The sequence below is a fragment of the Callithrix jacchus genome, chromosome 12 (genome assembly GCF_049354715.1).
Source record: "Callithrix jacchus isolate 240 chromosome 12, calJac240_pri, whole genome shotgun sequence".
Lineage (NCBI taxonomy): Eukaryota > Metazoa > Chordata > Mammalia > Primates > Cebidae > Callithrix > Callithrix jacchus.
In genome coordinates this window covers 45675114-45697798 of record NC_133513.1, presented here as the reverse complement: position 1 = coordinate 45697798, position 22685 = coordinate 45675114, and the positions used below count along the sequence as shown (strand labels likewise).

The 22685-nt window shown below is 34.5% G+C and overlaps 1 protein-coding gene across 13 annotated transcripts in view; it reads left to right on the top strand.

The window, feature by feature from the left end:
* CCSER2 (coiled-coil serine rich protein 2) overlaps positions 1 to 22685 on the top strand; it is a 204566-nt gene that overhangs the window by 166574 nt on the left and 15307 nt on the right. For 3 of the 13 annotated variants that reach the window (XR_013524859.1, XM_035267813.2, XM_078345429.1), the window contains one exon: positions 15228 to 15312. The exons of 7 other annotated variants lie outside the window; for them this stretch is intronic. Coding sequence is in view for 5 of the 6 variants with exons in the window: in XM_035267813.2 (XP_035123704.1) it covers positions 15228 to 15312 (85 nt within the window). In the remaining variant the exon portion in view is untranslated. Of the gene's footprint in view, positions 1 to 15227; positions 15361 to 21559; positions 21600 to 22685 lie in introns of all 13 variants that reach the window. 3 more of the 13 variants (XM_035267812.2, XM_035267810.2, XM_035267811.2) reach the window with 3 other exon arrangements.

Sequence of the window (22685 nt, the reverse complement as noted above, 5' to 3'; positions counted from 1 at the left end):
ACAGAAGAAAGGATGAAAAGCAGATATTCACTTACTCATTCAGCAGATATCTATGTGCCTACTTCATGCCAGGCACTGTATTAATTTGGATCTGTAAATATAAAGAAGGTACAGTTCCATCCCTCAAGATGCTTTATAAACCTCCAATATGCTTAAATAATAGTAAGCTCACTCTTTTTCTGCCTGTGAAGAAGCTAAGACTAAGAAGTGTCTTGTGCAAATGTTTACGCAACTTGTGTACAGCAGTCTTACTTTAGTTACTTTTCTTTTGAATGGTGGCAGAAGGTGACAGGACTAGAAGGAATAGAGAAGAGAAAAGGGTCATAGCTCTGGGAAGGGAGGACAGAGGCTTAATCTTAGTGAGAGATCATAATAAGGACTTACTTCCCTGAGAGAAAAAACACAGGTGCCCAGGTCTGCACTGCATGTTAGAAGACTTGGCAGTCCACTGTGATAATCCATAGAAACATACTTGTATTTAAAAAATCAACTTGTTTGTTTATTTATTTTGACACAAGGTTTTTCTGTCATCCAGTCTAGGGTGCAATGGTGCAATTATGGTTCACTGCAGCGTTGATCTCCTGGGCTCAAGTGGTCCTCCTGCCTCAGCCTCCCAAGTAGCTGGGAACATAGGTGTATACCACCATGAGTGGCTAATTTTTGTAGAGACAGTTGTCTCACACTTCCGGGCTCAAGTGATCATGTTGCCTCCTCCCCAAATGCTGGGATTACAGACATGATCCCCCATGCCTAACCATATACTTGTATTTAAAATTACTGGGGAAAAAAGTATTATTGGTTAAAAAGGCATAGTTTCAGTAAGATTGGAAAGGAAAAATTCTCTATAACCAAGTTAGGTTCACTCTAAAGTGAGTATGAAAAAATCTTTTGACATATTAAATTACGTAAGTAATTTTCTCAATAGAGTAATAAAATTCAATACCTGTCATTAAAAGAATTAAAAAATATAATACTAAGGATGTTATAAATAACATAAGGCCAAAAAATATATGCTTAAAAGAGAAGTACTCTAAATTGGATTTTTCCTTCCCTGTCTATTTTTATTGAGAGATAATGATATATTCATTTTATAGCAAATATAGAAAATAGAGAAGCAAAACAACTGAAGAAAAATTTAAAGTACTTAAATCATACAGGCCAGTGACAGTCATTGTTAACATTTCATATGTGGTCTTCCAGCCTTTTTTGGTGATGTGTGTATATATGTATGTGCCATCTGTCATATCTATTTAAATGTAATTATGTTGTATATGTGGCATTTTAACCTACATAGGTAGTGGTAATGGTGGTTGCTATTATTATTTGGTGTGTTTTCTGCTAAATCAAAATGAAGAAATGCATTACCTTTAATCAGGTTAAGGAATTAATTTATTTAATGGATGGTCCTTTGTAAGGTTTCTGAAATACTACAATTTTTTTTTCTGAAAGATTTATATAGCTTTATACTACCACCAACTACATATAATCAGAAACTGGCTTGGTGACCATGGTGTTAGGTTGTATGATTCAAGTGTTTGATGTCATTAGATTATATATTTAAAAAAAAAAAAAAGCCCCTGCTATTTCCCACCACAAAAGAGGAAATACAAGGGCAGGAGGGCTACTCTTTGTGCCCCACACCATCATTTCAGGTGGTACTAGGAAGCCACTCCCAACTATTTCTGTTATGGCCATTCCTGTTATGTGATGTTTTCTTACCTTACAAATTCTTTCTTCCTCCTGGCCTAGAAACTGTTTTATCATGCTATTTTCTGCATACATTCAGACTCTGTTTTTGTGTATTAATTTTGTATATATTGATCCTCAGAATTTTAGGAGTGTTTTTATGCCTGTAGTAAAATTTGGCTTTCATGCTACAGATGCTTTTGGTGTTAGAGCTATAGTGATAAAGATCAAAACTGTTTGGGTTTGGTTTGGGTATTATTTGTGAGATTGAACCCAGCAAGGGAATAGTTGTTTGAACCCAGCAAGGGAATAGTTGTTAGTCACCTGGTAGATCTATTCATTTAGGACAAGACAAAGATTTCTACTACTATAGGGAGCTGCCTAAGCTGTGCTGTAGGCATAATACAGGACGTTTTTAAGTCTAAGTTTTTAAGAACAGTGTTTTCATCATTGAGGACCAGTGTGAAGCACTTCTTATTGGAGTAAGGGAGCTATCTTCTACTTGGGAAAGCAATAATATAGTGTTATAAACTCTCCCAAGCCTTGCATTATAAAAAGAGGGCAGCCAGACTGGACGCGGTGGCTCATGCCTGTAATCTCAGCACTTTGGGAGGCCGAGGTGGGTGGATCACAAGGTCAGGAGATCAAGACCATCCTGGCCAACATGGTGAAACCTCGTCTCTACTAAAAAAACAAAAAATTAACTGGGCATGGTGGCACACGCCTGTAGTCCCAGCTACTCCGGAGGCTGAGGCAGGAGAATTGCTGGAACCTGGAAGGCAGAGGTTGCAGTGAGCCGAAATTGCGCCATTCTTCTCCAGCCTGGCAACAGAGGAAGACTGATTCTCAAAAAAAAAAAAAAAAAGAAGGCAGCCATAGAACTATATTCCAGAATTGAGAACGCTCTACTGTAGAGTGGCACACTCCTATACAACTTTGTGTGTTGTCCATTGCGATAGCCTGTAACTGCACATGACTGTTGAGCACTTGAAAATGTAGCTAGTATGACTAAGGAAGAGAATTTTAAATTTTGTTTAGTTGTAATTAATTTAAATGTAATTAGTCACATGTAGCTAATTGATAATCATTTTGGACAAAGCAGACCTATAACTAATCATATCTACTTACATGGATATGGAAAGCCACCTAGAACGATAAGTAAAGGGCAAGTCAATAAAAGCAATTTTCAGAAGAAATGAAGGAAAATAGAAAAGATGGAATTCAGATTTAGGTGGGGAAAGAAGAGGGAAAAGAGATAAGAATGAGCTATAAGAGCAGAAAACGATACCTCCAGAGGAAAGTGGGCCAATTATTTTTCCTTATCTGAGGGGCAAAATACCCAGATGCAATGGAGGAATTGGTAACAAGAAAAGAAGAATAACAATTTGGAAATTGCCTAATCATTCACATGAAAATAGTTGATGTTACTGTGAATATTGCTGGAGGATGTTGATTATGTAAGAAAATCAAGATTCATTTTAAACATAAAAACTTTTAAAACTATTTTTAAACATATTGTACAGATCCATGTACAAGCATATTCTTAAAGATTAGTATTATTGGCCGGGCGTGGTGGCTCACGCCTGTAATCCCAGCACTTTGGGAGGCCAAGGCAGGTGGATCACGAGGTCAAGAGATCAAGACCCTCCTGGTCAACATGGTGAAACCCCGTCTCTATTAAAAATACAAAAAAATTAGCTGGGCATGGTGGCGCGTACCTGTAATCCCAGCTACTCAGGAGGCTGAGGCAGGAGAATTGCCTGATCCCAGGAGGAAGAGGTTGCAGTGAGCCGAGGTCGTGCCATTGCACTCCAGCCTGGGTAACAAGAGTGAAACTCCGTCTCAAAAAAAAAAAAAGTTAGCATTATCTTGGACTGAATTAATTTTTGTGTATTTCCAATACTGTCCTAAAAGCAATTAACATCAGTATTTAAAATATGAATATTTGGCACATTAAGTAAATTGTAAAATCTTATATATACCTTTTGTAGGCCATTTGTTTGAACACCTCAAGTTAACCAGGGAAGCCAAAATATTAGAAAAAACATTGCTGGACTCATACCTTCAACTACCTTATTACTTATCCCCTTGAATCTCTAAGCAGGGAGTACAGGATAGACCCAGAAGATATACCGGGCCTGTCATTTAGTGACCTGACCTGGATTACTCTGAAAATTGAGTGTACAAATAAACAGATTGTTGAATCAGTATCAGTGTGAAAAGGTGCCCACTAGTTAAAATTCTGACTGGTCATAATTTGATCTAATGGTAATTTTCTCTCATATTTCCAAGAACTAACTTTTATGTAGCAAAGAGGCAAGAAAAGATGATTTTATATGCACTAAAATGATCTGATGAAATTAGTTTATAGTACTGAATCAAATATTAATCCATGTTACAGTATATGTAAAAGATATGCATATGTAATTTATATAAGTTTAGCCATTGGAATGTGGTCAACATTATCAACCATCCTTTGTGCTTAGAATTAGGTTTTTGGGATTCAGGTTTACCAAGTCAGGTATTTTCCCATCATATCTATTTATAAAATAGAAAAGGTAAAATCAGAAAACTATCAGTTACATCACAAAAATCACATCAAATGTTTATAATTTCCAAAGGAGAAAGATTTTACCTAGTTTCTAACCACAGTGGAAATTTATCAGCAAAGAACTCCGCTGTTTTTTTTTTTTTTTTTTTTTTCTTGCCTGAGAGGTGGAATAGAATACTAACTGACTAACTGAAAGACACAATGCAGGCAAAAGATTTATCTTATGAATAATCTTCCCCAAATCCATTTTCTTAGGCCATATTCTCTCCTGATTTGGAAATGGGCAACATTACTGGTTAATTTTTATGTGGGAAAAAGGTCATGGGTTTTTGTTTTTGTTTTTGTTTTTTTTTGGTGATGGAATCTTGCTCTGTTGCCCAGGCTGAGTGCAGTGGCATGATTTTGGCTCACTGCAACCTCCACCTCCCAGTTCAAGAGATTCTCCCACCTAAGCCTCCCAAGTAGCTGGTACCACAGGTGCATGCCACCACACCTGGCTAATTTCTGTATTTTTAGTAGAGACGGATGGGGTTTCACTATGTTGGCCAGGTCTCAAACACCTGACCTCAGGTGATCCACCCACCTCGGCCTCCCAAAGTGCTGGGACTACAGGTGTGAGCCACCTTGCCTGGCCAAATCAAATGTCCTGATTTTAAATTTAAATGAGTCCATTTTTTTCCTCTGGAGAGACCTTGCGTGTGTGTGTGTGTGTGTGTGTGTGTGTGTGTTCGTGTTCCAAAGGGAATTATTTATTTGGTAAGGCCATGTGTGTGCGTGTTTGTATTATCCAAAGGGAATTGTTTCTTTGCCAAGGCCTTTTATTTGTATTCACTATTGCTTATATTTTAAAATGCCACTAAAAGTATTTTTAGTGAAAATCACACATACGTTGGTCAAGTAATATTTATGATTTGGTCATACAGTTATTTTTAAATTGTTCAATGTTTACTCAATATTAGACATTGATACAGCCTGTGTTTCGATGATCTGAATGTTGACAGGAGCAATTTGTGTTGCTGAGACATTGTGTGGCATGCAGAATTTGTGACAACACAAGAATTATTTTATATGTGTCATTTCTTCTGTTTTTTTTTTTTTTTTTTAGAAAACATTAGTACTGTGAACTTGTTTCATGGATACATGTTAAACCAATAACCAAAAACATAGAATTGCCTCTTAAGGATAGGAACAAATTAAATATGGATATTATAGCAATTGAGTGGTTTATTGTTTATAAGTTTACCGTTATCTAAATCTATATTTTTCAATACCATATACCAGAACTATAGAAGGTGTTTTTGAAACTTCGTTTAAAGTATCCATTGGAAGAACCAAAGTTTGCCTGTACTGTAATTACAAAAGATTCATAGGAAGCTGCAAAAGTTGTAGAGAGATCTTTTTTATCTTTTAACCAGCTTTCCACAACAGTTACATTTTACATAATTGTGATATAATATCAAAACAAGGAAAGTGACAGTAGTGATGGCGTGTGTGTGTGTGTGTGTGTGTGTGTACATGCACGCACATGTGCTTCTATGCCATTTTATCACTTGTGTAGTAACAGTCATATTTAAGGTACAGAACTATTGTACTACCACAGCATATTCCCTTGTGTGGTACCTCTTTACATTCATAATCATTTTCACTTTCTCTCGCCATTCCTAGCCTCTGATAACCACTAAACCTGTTTTACATCTTTATGATTTTGTTATTTTCAGATTTTATATAAATGGTATCATACAGTGTTGAACTAGCTTTGGAACTTAGCTTTTTAAAACTAGTGTAACACTCTGGAGATCCATTCAAGTAGTTATGTGCATCAGTTGTTCGTTACTTTTTATTGCTGAGTATTATTCCATGATATGGATGTACCACAGTTTAAATAAACTGTTTAAATAAATAGTAAACATGTTGATTCTCCCACTTAATGAAAATGGTTTATCTCTCCATTAATTTAAATCTTTTTGATTTCTTTAATTAGCATTTTCCAGTTTTCAGAACACAGTTCTCTACAAGCTTTCTTAGATTTCTTGCTAAGTTTTTCATGTTTAGGGGGTTGGTTATAAGTGATACTGTTTGTTAAATTTCACTTTCCCTGTACCGATTGCTGATACTTAGAAATAAAATTGATTTCTGTATATTGACCTTGTATTTTGCGAACTTACTCAACTCACTAGTTTTGAGAGTTTTTCTGTAGTTTGGGGTTTCTATGATGACCATTATGTCATCTGTAAATAGTAATAGTGTTTCTCACTTTTTGATCTGGTCATCTTTTGTTTCCTTTCTTTGCATTATGTCACCGGCTTGGACTTTCATTACTGTGTTGAATAAGAATTATGAGAATGGGGATTCTTGCCTTTTTCCTAATCTAAGGGGAAAAAGCATTCAGTCTTTCACCTTTAAGTAGATGTTAGCTATAGATATTTGGGAGATGGTTTTTATCAAGTTGAAGTAGTTTCCATCTGTTCTTAGATTGCTAAGAGTTTTTATCATGAATGTGAGTTGGATTTTGTAGCTTTTGTTCTGGCAATTGCTACAAACCTGTGAGTTTTCTTCTTTAGCCTATTGATTGCACTGATTGATTTTCTAATACTAAATCAATCTCATAGACCTGAAATAAACTCCCTTTGGTCATGTGTATAGTTCTTTTTATATATTCCTGAACTCTAGTTAGTAGTATTTTATTAAGGATTTTTACATCTGTATTCTGGGGGTTAATGCTCTTTAGTCTTCATTTTTCTTTTGTTGTACCATCTTTGTCTGGTTTTGTATTAAGTTAAATCTGGTCTTATAAATACTTTGGAAAGTGTTTTCTCCTCCTCTACTTTATGGAAGAGATTGTGTAGAATTAATGGTTAATTCATCTTTAAACGTTCAGTAGAATTTAGCAGTAAAATTATCTGGGTCTGGAGATTTCTTTTTTCTTTTTTTAGGAGCTTTAAAATTATAAATTCAACTTCTTTAATAGTTATTGACCTATTCAGATGACTTCTTTCATCTTAGTTGAATTTTGATAGTTTGTGGTTTTGAGGAATTGGCCTTTTTCTCAGTTGTCAAATTTATAACCGTAAAGTTGTTCACAATGTTCCTTTATTACCTTAATGGCCAAAGAGTCTATAGTGATATTCCTTATTTCATTCTGATTTGGGTAATTTACCTTCTCTCTTTTTCTTTGTCAGTCTTGCTGGCGGTTTGCTAATTTTACAGATCTTTTCAAAGAACCAACATTTTGTTTCCTTGATTTTCTCTATTTTGCTATGTTCAATTTCAAGGATTCTACTAACTCTTTTTAAAGTGAAAGTGAATTTATTAGAGAAGTAAAAAAACAAAAGAATTGTTACTCCATAGACAGAGCCCTGAGGGCTACTGGTTGGCTATTTTTAATTCTTATTTCTCTATCATATGCTAAGCAAGGGGTGGATTATTCAGAAGTTTTCTGAAAGGAATGAGAATTTCCTAGAACTTTGGGTTCCTCTTCCTTTTAAACTATATAGGGCAGCAGTCCCCAATCTTTTTGGCATCAGGGACTGGTTTTGTGGAAGACAGCTTTTCCACAGACAGGGAGAGGGTTATGGGAGGAGGATGGATGGTTTCAGGATGATTTCACTACATTATATTTATTGTGCACTTTATTTCTATTATGATTACGTTGTAATATATAATGAAATAATTGTACAACTCACTATAATGTAGAATCAGTGGGAGCCCTGAGCTTATTTTTATGCAACTAGATGGTCCCATCTGGAAATGAAGGGAGACAATGACAGATCATTAGGCATTCAATTCTCATAAGGAGCAAGCAACTTAGATTTCTCACCTGTGCAGTTTACCATAAGGTTCATGCTTCTATGAGAATCTAGTGCTGCTGCTGATCTTACTGGAGGCAAAGCTCAAGTAATAATTTGAGCAATGGGGAGTGGCTGTAAATACAGATGAAGCTTTACTCACTTGCCCACTGCTCACCTCCTCCTGTGTTGCAGGTTGCTAATAGGCCATGGATTGGTACTCATCCTTGGTCCAGGGGTTGGGGACCCCTGATGTAGGGTAACTTCCAGACATTCCAGTGGCATTTGTAAACTGTCACGGTGCTTTTTGGAGTATCTTTAGGCATGCTAATGAATTCTGATAGCATATAATAAGCAGCAAGGTTGACCAGAAGTCATTTTCATTGCCATCTTGATTGTGGTGTGTTTTGGCCAGCTTATTTACTGTATCATGTTTTTTTGTTTTGTTTTTTAATTAGTTTTTTTTTTTATAATTGAAGATTTGTGACAGTGACAGAATGATATGTAAATATTTTGAATTATATACCAATCAAAAAGACACATTTGATATTTTACACAACTGCCATAAGTTACAGGAAATTACAGAGGAAACATTAACGTTCTACAGTTTAAATTTAAAATTAAATTCAGATGTACATGAAACTGATTTGTATTAAAAGGTAAATATTTTAAGAAAAATTACAAGTCATTAGTTCTAGTTGTACTAAAACTTATATTTCAAAATAATATATGATAAATGTATCTAAATGTTGTCATGACCTATAAAATACTTGTAACAACTCCAGCAACACTTATATCATCATTAAGATCTTTCTCAAGATTAAAAATTATTAAAATAATTTATGATGTTGCATTTGTTAAGATGTTGGCAAATGTTGCTTTCAAGTACATCATTTGATAATGAAGTTACTAAAGGTATATATTTGATAACCTAATGAATTTGTAAAAAGGAAAAGGAAAGAAAAAATCTTATGACAAATCAAGATACTGTATTAGTAAATTACATGCTGAAAGAATGATAAAAGATGTTAATAATTTAACAAGTATGATAATAAATGAAATATTTTAAAAGTTATACTGCAAAATTCATATAACAAAATGTTATAACAATTTTAAACTTTTATGTAACCAAATAGGCTAAAAGGACATAATGCAAAAATGGACAGAATTAAGAAAAACTGCAAAAGAAACAAAAGCCATCCAGATTGGAACAGAAAAAGTAAAAGCATCTCTATTTGCTGTTGACATGATCTTATATGTAGAAAATCCTGAGAATTTTACACGCACACACACACACACAAAATTAGAACGAATAAATGAATTCAACAGTGTTGCAGGATACAAGATCAGTTTTTTAAAATTATACTTGAAGTTCTGGGGTTCATGTGCAGAATGTGCAGGTTTGTTACACAGGTATAAATGTGCTGTGGTGGTTTGCTGCACCCATCACCCCATCATCTACGTTAGGTATTTCTCCTAATGCTATCTCTTCCCATGCCCCCCGTCCGCCACCCCAAAACAGGCCCTGGTGTATGTTGTTCCCCCTCCCTGTGTCCATGAGTTCTCATTGTTCAGCTCCCAGCTATGAGTGAGAATATGCAGTGTTTGGTTTTCTGTTCTTGTGTTAGTTTGCTGAGAATGATGGTTTCCAGCTTCATCCATGTCCCTGCAAAGGACATGAACTCATCCTATTTTATGGCTGCATAGTATTCCATGGTATATATATTTGATCCAGTCTATCATTGATGGGCATTTGGGTTGGTTCTAAGTCTTCGCTATTGTGAACAGTGCTGCAATAAAATACATGTGTATGTGTCTTTATAGTAGAGTGATTTATAATTCTTTGGGTATATACCCAGTAATGGGATTGCTGGGTCAAATGGTATTTCTAGTTCTAGATCCTTGAGGAATTGCTACACTGTCTTCCACAATGGTTGAACTAAGTTACACTCCCACCAACACTGTAAAAGTGTTTCTATTTCTCTACATCCTCTCTAGCATCTGTTGTCTCCTGACTTTTTAATGAACACCATTCTGACTGGCATGAGATGGTATCTCAATGTGGTTTTGATTTGCATTTCTCTAATGACCAGTGATGATGAGCACGTTTTTATGTCTGTTGGCTGCTGCATAAATGTGTTCTTTTGAGAAGTGTCTGTTCATATCCTTTGTCCACTTTTTTATGTTTTTTTTTCTTGTAAATTTAAGTTACTTATAGATTCTGGATATTACACCTTTGTCAGATGGATAGATTGCAAAAATTGTCTCCCATTTTGTAGGTTGCCTGTTCACTCTGATGTTACTTTCTTTTGCTCTACTACATCATGTTTTATCGTCAGGGTCTTTGTGAACTGTTATCTTATACCAACCTCCTGTCTCATCCCGTGACTAAGAGTGCCTAACCTCCTAGGAATGTAGTCCAGCTAGTCTTACCCTCATTTTACCCAACTCCTGTTCAAGATGGAATTGCTCTGGTTTAAATACCTTTATTTCTCCCTACCTTTTACAAGGAGACCCATAATTCTAAAGGTTGTAGAGGGACCAAGATCCATCTTCGGTAGCTTCTTTTGGCTTAATAGGGGCAATGATATTCCTTCCTAACTTGTAGGGTCTCTTGTATTCAAGGTAGAATGAGGCTCAGTCAGAAAGCAGCTATGTGGTGAAAGCCATTCATAACTATGAGTCCTGACAAAAGGTAGTATCTGGAAGAATTAGCCGAAAAAGTTGGCTAATTGGTGCTGCTCAGACTGTTTTGGTTGGGGGTGGGTCTAGTCTCTTTATGATACCAGTTTAGCTTATTAATGAGATTTTTTTTTCTATCTCTACTTCAGCTGTTTCCTACATATTAAATATTATTTTGCAACTGTTTCCTATAGATTATATATTTTCTTTTCTATTCAGTTCAATGTGGGGTTTTTTGTTTCCTTGAGACTTCCTCTCTGACCCATGGATTACTTAGGGGTATTAATTTTAGTATCCAAGTGTTTGGAAATATTTTTGTCATCTTTCTGTTATTGATTTCTAATTTGATTCCATTGTGGTCAGAGAACACATTCTGTATAATTTCAGTTATTTTAACTTTGTTGTGGTTTGTCTTATGGCCCAAACTATGGTCTGTCTTGGTAAATGTTTGGTGAATGCTTAAAAAGATAGCTTTTTGCTATTGTTAGATATAATATTCTGTAAATATTGACTAGGTGCTGGTTGTTAGTAGTGTCTTTGAGTTTTTTATATGATTGCTGATTTTCTTGTCTAGTTATTTTATCAGTTGTTGGGATGGGGTATTGAACTCCCCAACTATAATTGTAGATTTGACTATTCTCTCAGTTTTATGAGATTTTGCTTCAGGTACTATACATTTGGCAGTTTGGGGTACTGTTAGGATCACTATGCCTTCTTGGTAGATTGACCTTTTTATCGTTTTGTGAGATCTCTTTCTATATGTGGGAATTCTTTTGCTCTGAAGTTTATTTGATAATATAAGCATACCAAATTTCCTTTGGATTTTTTTGTGTGGTGTATCTTTTTCATCTTTTACTTTAAAATACATATATTTTTATACATAAAATGAATTTCCTGTAGTCTGCATATAGTTAGGTCATGATTTACTCTACCAATCTTGTCTTTTAATGGGTGTATTTCAGCCCTTTATATTTAATGTCATTATTGCTAATGTTAGGGCATAAATCTGCCATTTTATTTATTTCTGTTTTTCTTTTCTGTATATTAGTTACTTTTTTAATAATTCCATTTTTATTTATATAGTATTTTGAGTTTATCTCTTTATATTAATTTTTAGTTGTGCTGTTAAATTATATATAGTCTACTACATAAAGAAACTGTATATTCCTTTAAGTCCCTTTTCTTTCCTCATTTACAAGTGTCTTAAATATTTTCTGTATGTATTTTAAGAAGTACATAAGAAAATATCACAGCCATGCAGGGGTGGAGGCCTACACTCCCCAGTCCTCCCTTTCTGATGGGGATGGGGGCTGCGACCTCAGGTTTTTCTGTGGTGCTAGGCAGGTTACTGGATACAAGTTTTCTGCATTGCCAGGCTACCTCTTTCCTGAACCTTTGGCTAGAGAGTGCAGGCTTTCTTAAATTTTGTTGTGTTTTTGGCATTTCCAGGTGCTGGCTTTTCTACCATTCAGTGTAGGATACATAAGGCAAAAAGAAAATCACTGTATTTTTTCCTTGGGTCCCAAGGTCCCTAGCTGGTCTCACTTTTTCAGAGTATTGTGTTTTATATATAGTGCCCAGGGTTTTTAGCTGTAGTTGACAAAAGGAAAAGGAAGAGGTGTGTCTCTACTCCATCTTTTCCTGAAACTGGAATTCCCTCTATTAAATGCTGATCAAAGTATGTTATTTCTAAGTAAATTGACAAGAAGCTAAGTAGTTGACACCAAGGAAATTAAGAGAGCTATTATTCTCAGGGTGGTTACATTTAGTAGAAGAATTTTTAAGATACTCAAATCAAAGTAATGAAAAGAGGAAGAAAGATTCCACCAATTGCTATGGGTGTTTATAAATAGGAATGATAATAATTTACGTAGGATCAGGAAAAGCTTTTAGGAAATGGGTTTGAAAAAGCTTAAAGGGGCTGGATAGGATTTTAACAGATGAGTAGAGAAGTGGAGGAGGCATTTTGGGTGGCAGAAACAAAATGAGTCACATTCTTTGTCTTTCTGGGCATAAGCTCAGATGGGGCATACAGCTATTTGATCAGCTAATAGATGGGTGCCCCTTGGGAGTAGCCGGCAGCGCTCTTTATGTATTTACTTGTCAAGGTTGTCTTTCCCTTCTCATGCTCAGGCCTATGCCAGAGATTATGATCTGTTTGTCTTGAGGAAATGAAGATAGATATCATTGTTTTTGTTTTTAAAATTTCTTAGGTGGCTGTAGTGTGTGACCAGGATTAACAGATGCTACAGATGCATCTCTAGATAAACACAGTAAATTGATTTAATTTTGCTTAAATCAGTAAATAATTACTTAGTATCTGCTCTATGCTGGGGGAGTTTTAGGCTATGGAAGGTGGGACATTTAATATCTTTTAAAACTCCTGCCAAATTATAGCTACTGTGACAGATACTTTCACTTAAATTATTTCACGAATTAATTATATAGCAGGAGAGACAATTTAATACAAAGTTGATTGTTTTAAATGCCATATAAATAGAGTTATAAAATTAAAAATAGAGTTATAAAATGACTGGAGTGAAGATGGGGACAGATATGACTAAGTAAAATATAGAAATAGGGGGTTCTTTGAGATGAACTTGTTCCCACCTGTGCCTCTGACAAATGAAGAAACTGAGGCTCAAAAATCAGTAATTTTCTCAAGGTTACAAGGCTTCTGAAAGAGCCAAGGGAAAAAAACAGTTTTCCCTGACTCCAAGGTCAGTGCTATTTCCACATACCTTCAAAGGTAAACGTACCTCTTTGATGAAGGAATCTATGACTGTTTTCTTAAACATATCTATGAAGTTCACATCTCAAAGTGTCTTTACTTAGTAGTACAGTGGGTAGAACCTTGGTTCTGCAAAACGCATGGGGAGGATTTGGTTGAGAATTTGTTTAGTAAAAAGCCTTTGAACCAAAACATTTTACAAACAGCAGAACAGCAGGTCGTAGTATCTGTGGAGAGCATCTGGGTTCATCACCCTAATTAATAATATTTTCTAAGCTGTTTTTGCTAAATTAGCAAAATTTCAAAAGATAATATTTGTATTTACTAGAATATTCTGAAGATTGTTAATTTAGTTTTTGTAGGTGTTTTTTTCCTTCATCAACATAGAAAATGAATCTTTTTTGTTTCTGCTTTATATTGAACAATGTGGGATCAGCCTTAAATTTAAAGAAGTATCTAATTATACCTGAGTCAAAGAATGTTGATACCGAAAGTGAGAAAAAATTTTTCATTTGAAACCATTCATAAGATCTGAAAACACTGATAAACTATATCAGTTATTTTTAATACAACATTTTTTATATTGGATTAATTGGTCTAAAACATATACGTAATTTCTTTTGCAGATTTAACTGGATATGATGATTTATAGGCTCATTTTCCTCGACGATATTTTAAGAGTGTTTCAGTAGTTTTATTTGTGCATATGTTTCAGTCAGTGAGGAGGCTAGGGACATAAGACCCAATATGGTTCCCTTTGTATGACATTGAACAGTTACTTTCTTGAAGAAAGTTTTATCTGTAAAGTGAGGAAATTGAAGTAAATGACATTTCAAAAGTATCCTAGTTATGATAATCTGTGATTAAAATAAGTAAAGCTAAAAAGCCACACGTTCTTCAAATTAAAAAGCATGCACACGTAACCTGTGGCCTGCATGTCACATTCTTTATATAGTACTTACTCTTACAACATCCTAAATCTTTTTAAATGTTGTGTTGGTTTTGCTACCTTTTGCTAACATTCTTTAATCTTCTGAAAACCTGTGATGTAAGAAGAAATTTTAAAAAAATTTTTTTAGTGGGATGGAGTCTTGCCCTGTAGCCCAGACTGGAGTCCAGTGGGGGTTCTTGGCTTCACTGCAACCTCCGCCTCCCAGTTTCAACTGATTCTCCTGCATCAGTCTCCTGAGTAGCTGGGATTACAGGTGCCCACCATTCCACCTGGCTAATTTTTGTATTTTTAGTAGAGACAGGGTTTCACCATATTGTCCAGGCTGTTTTTGAACTCCTGACCTTGTGATTCACCCTCCTCAGCCTCTCAAAGTGCTGGGATTACAGGTGTGAGCCACCATACCTGGCTGAAATAAAATTTTTTGTATGGTAATTTTTTTTGGTATTGCCTGATTCATAAATTGATACATTTTCTATGTGTTTAACACCTGAAGTCTATCCCTCCCTTTAAATTCCTTCCTTTTCTGCAAAAGACTGGAATCTGCTACTTTAATGAGACATATAATGGTAAATATAATGTATACCAGAAAGAATATATTACTTTTTACATTGTACTACAAATATAGAGGAAAATAATTTTTAAAAAATTATTAAAATAACTGTTTGGATTATGATGTATTTTTAGCAATTTGAGCTGCCTGTATTTTAAAAAATGAAAACTGTCTTCTTGTTAACACTATTGCTCTGTGTTATTTTAAAAGTAAAACAAAGTGACTTTGGTTTCTCTATTTTTTGGTTCCCTTTTTTATTATACCTCCCTACCCCATCTCTCTCTGCACAGGGTGGGTATTCTGCTCCCTCCTTCTCTCCTTGGCAGGGCTCCTTCCAGGGGATCCCACGGACTGTTCCACCGCACCGCAGACAGAGTGAGTCTGTGTCTCTCACTCCTATCCTGCTCTGGCTTCCCCTTCATGGTATTTCCCTTATGCATGACCTGTTCCTCCCCAGCACCTCCTTTCCTATCCTGAGTGCTCTGCAGGCATCTGCTAAAGCAGCACTTTATGGTCTCCTCTCTTAACACTTCCTTTGACTGCATGTAAACAGACCTCCACTTAGAGCCTTAATGGAAGCTGTCTGAAGTTAATTTCATTCTAATACTGTTTAAACCTATTGCCAGTGACCCTAGACCTACTGACATGCATCTGTCTTTAATGCATTTTCAAAAATTTGAAATATGTGAATAAAAATTATTGTGTTATCTAATTGCTTTAAAAAATGTACATACGATACACAGTAGTATGATGGACAGATGCATAATGTGTAGGGAGCAGGCTTACTAGACCATTGCACATTTCTTTAAATATTTCCTAATTAAGGGTTTGGATTGCATTTCACTGTCATCTAAAATAAAGATATTTCTAATTGTTTTATCTAAAAGTGATTTAAAACAACTAAGATGTTTTTGTAATTTATCAGCTTTACAGCACAGAAGAAATGGCTTTGGAATATGCATGGTTTACTAACATTTCTAATGATTTAGTTATTGTTTGACCTTAAAATTTTTGTTTACGTTAACTCTCCTTTCTAAAACGGGGGTTATTTTGTTTTATGTACTTAAGTATGCCTGGTAAGTTGGTTATATTTTATCTTTTTTGAAAAGTCACCCATAAAAAGCTATTATTAATTAAAAAGAAATACAAATATAGTCAATCAGAGATACTTTTATGCCTTCTCCAAGGATTATTCAGATTTGTGATTCAGTCAATTTTTTTATTATCCATTTTGGTATAAAAGGAGGAAATTTAAAGTAATTAGCAATTTTATTTGTTTAAAGAAAATCTTAATTTTGGAATTAGCCAAAATTATGATGTGTCAACATGAATTCCAGAGAAGGCGTGAAGTTTATTTTTTGCCGCTATACTTCTCCTTCCCTTTTGTACTTTTGTTTTAAAGAAAAATAGTTTGTATAGGCTTTTATGTGATGTTATTTAGTAGCAAGTTCGTTTCTTTAGTGGAAGCAGTGGAAAAAGGAGTTTTTTGTCCTCTTCCTTTTCTGTCTCCCACCGCCTCAGTAACTCCTCCTTTTTACTCCTCTGGTCCGCAAGTAAGTTGCTTTCTTTTCTCCTCTATTTAAATAATCCTAGCACAAAAAGAATTATACTAAATTGCTAGTGAATTCATCTGGAATTTTAAAGGACAGATATATCAAATTATAATGTGTTCTTAGGCATGGTTTGAGATTTCCCCTCAGATTAGCACACCCACTTTTATACTTACTCAAGCCCCCTTGTAGCCCGATTCCTTTGGTCTCACCATTTTCCTCTTCCTTTCTCCTTCTCCTTAGCTAGCTATAATACGGAATTGAAGTTTGGGGTTAAGTATTCTGTATTACAAATAGAATTTTAGCTTTATTTTTAAAAACATGTTTCTCAGAAACACCCATTTCATTAGTTTATTTATATAGCTTTAGAATTTTCTTGGCTTTTCCTTGAGTCAATGACTGCATTTCAAGTGCTTCTTCACCTTTCTTGGGTCCAGAGCTTTCCTTTTTGTTTCCAACTGTGAAGCAGTACTATCCTACAATTTCTACATTACTGGTAAGATCTGCCTTTTTTTTTTTTAACTTCTCTAGATCAAACCTTCTTTCTCTACGTCTTCAGATTAACGAAAAGAAAGGTTTGGTTCTCCACAGTTTGGATATATTTGTCATCTAGGAATATATATATATGAGTCTGTTCCTGAGTAGGTTCTCACAGCCTATGCATCTAAAAGAACTGGGCCTAGGACTTGATCTTTGAGACTATAGGACCCTATTGGTGGGAAGTAATGACCAGTGGGCTTGTTCACAGCCTTTTAATAACTGTCAATGAGCTTGAAAGGTTCCTTTACAGGGGAAATAATGCTCTAAACTTCTACTCTATTTTGAATTCACCCTGAGAATAGCTAAAGCAGTTTACTAATAAAGGGCTTTTTTTTTTTAGTGATAAAATACAGAGGAGAAAGGCACAAAATTATTAGAAAAAATGTAGTGGTTTTCCAGAGGGTTTTGGAATAGATCTTTTCCTGCAATAAACTTGTAGTCAGTGATACTTGTCTCCACATTTAGTTATTATGTGGGTCCTAGTACTCATGTTTGAAGAGGTTAATTGTGCTTAAGTAATGGAAGATAGTTGAGAGATTTCTCCATTATGTTTCATTAAAAAGTTCTTTGATAACTTCTTGAACATCAACTTGAGTCAACTGCCTTTATCTTCTAAATGGAGAGGCAAGGTAAATCTTGGCTGTGAGTCTTCAGTAAGGGTAATCGGTTGTTTTTAAGTTACAGGAGTATAGTAGACCTTCTAGTGTGAAAATATAGTTTATTCCAAATACGCAGAGTGAGATAATTAATGTTCACAGGGAATAGTTAGCCCTCGTCACTCTAGAAAGCTGTACTGGCCAGCAATGTTCATACCAAGTTTAAGAATATAGGAAAATAGAAGTAAATGGAAGGTTCTGGTCTTTATTATTTTTCTTTCTCAGGAAATTTTGACTTACATTTCTTAAGTATATTACTAGCCTCTACTTCATGATACTTACTTTTTTATTTCACATTAAGTTTTCTCTAGGTTAGCAGAAAATATCTACATTTAGACATATAGAGGTCTTTCCCTGTTAGTAGGGACTTGAGCTTTTGTACAGATTCACTTAACTGGCATTGGTGTAGTCTTTCTACTCTAATTTCTCAACTGTGTAAAATTGGGAATGATAAATAACCTACCTCAGAGTAGGAAATTTTAATAAAAATAATGGCTTTTGACAAGTAGAAAGCCTTACTGGTAATTCCAAAGAACATTTCTTGCCAGAGCATGTACTTACAGGAATAATACTTGACTTTTCAAAAAGTATGTTTTGAAATAATATCTATTTCTTTTTGTGTCTGACTGAGCTTTTAAAATTTGCTCTTTAGTACCTTGTTTGAGAAATTTAGAAGTCCTATTTATCTTTACCTTCCATATGCAGTGACTTAATGGGAAGGGAAAAAGTGGTTTTTAAAACAACAACAATAACTTAAATGCATCTATATTTGTCGTAATACCCTGACAGCTTCTTGATGTAGTGTTGCTTGATTATTCTAAGATTATATTATAGTAGTTAGTAGTTGTGTCCACCAGAATTACATTAAGAATGACAAGTTTATATTGTCTTACATCCTCTTCCTTCTAACAAATTTCAGGGGGTGTTTCACAAACATTTTTGATATGCAGTGATTATAAATTTATTTTACATGATAGCCCAGTATGTATTTACTGAAAGAATATATTTACAACCTGATTCACATGTGTATGTGTATTTAAAATTCAGATAAAAGATTCATAGACAATACTTTTTCTTAAAACATAAGATACTGTCATTTTTTCTCCCTATTCTATTTTTTTAAATGCTCGTAGCAACCTGCAGTTAGAAAAGCATTGATCTATTTTGCCCATATAAATCTGAGCATTTAGGTTTTAATATACTGACTTTAAATATGAAGGCTAAGAAGTTTAGATAATTTGATGTGCATAGATTTTGTGTGTATAATCATAGTAAAGCTTTTTTTGCAGAAATACTGTTTTTAAGTGGTGCCTCCTAAGAATTGTCTATGGCGGGAAAAAAATTTTGTTGTTGAATATTAACAGAATGGCTTAAATGGCTGATGAACTCTTTGTAACAGAATCAGCTTTTCCGCAGTTCAGCCAAAATGATTTCACTGAATGCCCACTTTTGCCATTTACCTCAACTGCACTGTCTCACTTTAATAATTCACTAGCCTTATTCTTTTAGTCCGTTTGGCTGGAGAACTGTTCTCCTGAAATTCATACATCTGGATAATCTTTCTAAGAGCTACTTAAAAATTACACTTTCACAAATATTTCTATAGGAAACTCTTATGTATATATTTTTTAATTTAGCCATACATTTTAAGAAAGGGGAAAAGACTAATGTTAATTGAATACTTATTAAGATTTTTAATGTCTTAAATGCTTTTCTAGGTATTTCATTTTAATTATTTGATTCTCACAATAACTCAGAGTCAGAGCTATTATTCCAATTTTATAATAAGGAAAATGCAAATCATAAATAAATCAGCAAATGAGGTAGTAATTTGCTCAGGCTAAGTGAACAAACCAGAATTAAATTCCATTCTATTTCCAGAGTCTGAACTTTAAATATTTTTTGTAAATACACCTTCAAAATGTACATTTGTCCTATTTATAATAGTAATGTAGTAACTCATTATGGAGGAATTAGAAGAAACATTTTGGTATATTTTCTTTCAGTCTTCTAAATTTTATGTTTTAAAGTTGAATTATATATTTTCAATTGTTGTGCTTTTTTCACGTAGTATTTTATATATATACACACATTTTAACATGGCAAATATTTCTAAATGAATTTTTTTTCTACTATTGGGCGTTAATGTTGTTTCTAGTTACAGAGAGGAATATTGCTAAGCAGTTTATCTTTGTGTATAAATCAATGTCAGTGTCTCTCTTTTCTTAGATAGATTCCTAGAAGCATATCACTTAATCAAAGGGTATGCACTTTCTAAGGGCACTTGATGTGTCAAATGTGTATTTGACAATTGTCGAATTGTCAGATATGCTTGTAAGGTATAAATTAACAAGGCTCAATCTGATTGACTCCAATGTGTGACTTAATCAATGTTATACATAAGAATAGCTTCAGCCTCCTTAGAAATTAGCTCTGGGATGACTTTTCATAAAAATAAAATATTTTTGAATGGAATGCAAACTAGAGTAACTCAGTGAAAACACTTTACTAATTCAATTTTGTGTATGCTCATATTTAATTTAAGTATAGTTAACATAGAATGTGGTACTTAGTCCTTGAAATTAGGGACTATCTAGTATAGTCATTGGTTAATTGACTAGAAATATGCATCTAACTCATGGTCCAATAGGCCTTCCACAAATACAGGCATGGTTTAGTTTCTTGCAATTATGAGAAATGCAACAATTAGTGTTTTCTCTATAAAGCCTTTTATTACAATCTGCTTTGCAGCTTGTGGGATTTATTTTTTTTAGCCAGTCTTTGTTTCTGTACTGTAATGCTTGCAGTATTCTTGTACTCTGGATAAATATACTGTGTCTATTGGTCACATCAGTGGAATTGTACTATTATGATTCGATTTAGATTTTTTTCCCCTGAACTACTGTGCATCATCTGAGAGGTAGATGCTAATAGATTCTGTGTCTTTGAGATATAGACACACAAAAATAATCATCTCACAATGATTGTGCCTCTATTATTAAATTCCTCTTAATCACTTTGATACTTAAAAAAATAAAACGTTAACTGGTCATCAACTTAGAAAAGCCATTGAACTCTTTATTTCCAAAAGTATTTATAAACAATTTATATTATCAATCTGCCATCCTCTAAATTTTCTGAGGTCTAGAGGCACCATTCTGAGGTAATAGTGAGATACAGAAGAATAAGAGCATTCCTGATTCCCGAAAAGCACTGGAAGCTGTGATTGGCTTCTTGTGATCTCTAAAGCAAAAGTCTTTAAAATCTAGTTGTAATACAGTATTAGGGATACAGTTAAGTCTTTCATGTCTGTACTGATGTGCAGAACCTCACTTATAATTTGCATCATAGGTTAAGATCAGATTATACCTTTACTGGTCTTGAATGCAGTGACAATAATAAAGCTAAACTAACACATCCTGAATCTTATTTAATTTTATAATTTACAGAAGCTTGAAATTATTTAAAATTTAATTTCTACCTCTTCATAAGGGGTTACGTGGGACTAAACCTTTTTAGGTCTTTGGAGTATGAATATTAAAGTTTACCAGACTATTTTCAACATTTTATTTGGTAAGAGTTTTCAAGTGATCCCTCTTAAGTGTGAGAAGTTGTGCACATGCCTTTCTGTGATTATGAGCATTTGTACTAACTTGCAAATTACTTTAATAAGAAAGTATGAATCTATTAAGTGTTTTTATTATGCACAAATACATTAAATGAAATAATGAATAATGCCTAGGAAAACACAACAATAGCAAAGCAAATACTTGTGGCTGCCACCCAGTCATGGCAATCCTTGGTGTTGTGTGTGGTCTCTGATGCCATTGTCCTGTCTTTTTCTTGTCTCTGCTCTCCCATTATGCCATTGGCAAGGAGTTGAGAAGTTAGTCCATTACTTCTCTGACAAAGCGTGGTACAGTACAATTTCAGATTTTTTCCTACCACCTTCCTCATAACCACTTTTTGGTTGTTTTTTTTTTTTTTTCCAGTTTGCATGATGCATGTCAGAGCCTGCATGAATGTACAGGCATGTTACAGATGGCTCTATTTTCACTTTCTTTTTTATAGTTAAAATGTATTTAATAACAACAATAAATTTGTATGTACCAAGGAAAAAAAATTAGGTAAATCTTGTCTGTTATGCAGTAGCATTACTACACTTTAGAACATTTCCTGCTTTCTTTGTACACTTTGACATATTTTTACTCAATCAGGAGTTGATGTTTTAGCTGCCATCTTTTACTAATAACCCTAGAATCAGACTGCTTATGAAAACTGGAATGAATGCTTTTCCATATGTATGCTAATGCTGTAGATCTTTGAAGTGTTGTAAAACATTAAAGGTGAACTGTTTTGTTCATTGATGGATGCTACTTTGCCTTTTTACATGTTCATTATGTTTCCTGCAGTGGGTCACTGTGGAATCACCTCTTTACAGAAATACTGCTCCACAGTGTGGCTTGAGTTTAGTGTCTGAAAGTTATCCTGTGTAGGCAAGATCATCTAAGAAGGAAATAGGGGCTGGGCACGGTGGCTCAAGCCTGTAATCCCAGCACTTTGGGAGGCCAAGGCGGGTGGATCACGAGGTCAGGAGATCGAGACCATCCTGGTTAACATGGTGAAACCCCGTCTCTACTAAAAATACAAAAAATTAGCTGGGCATGGTTGCGCATGCCTGTAATCCCAGCTACTCGGGAGGCTGAGGCAGGAGAATTGCCTGAACCCAGGAGGTGGAGGTTGTGGTGAGCCGAGATTGCGCCATTGCACTCCAGCCTGGGTAACAAGCGCGAAACTCCGTGTCAAAAAAAAAAAAAAAAAGAAAGAAAAAAAAAAAGAAAAAGAAATAGGACATTATCCAGTAAAGCTAGTTCCTTAATATTGGTGTTGCATCTGCCTATAGTGTTTTAAATATATTAAAATAATCATCTGGTTATATTGCATATTCTGAAAGCCTGTGAACTCATCAGAATTAACCAGATAGCACAGAATGTTAAATTTT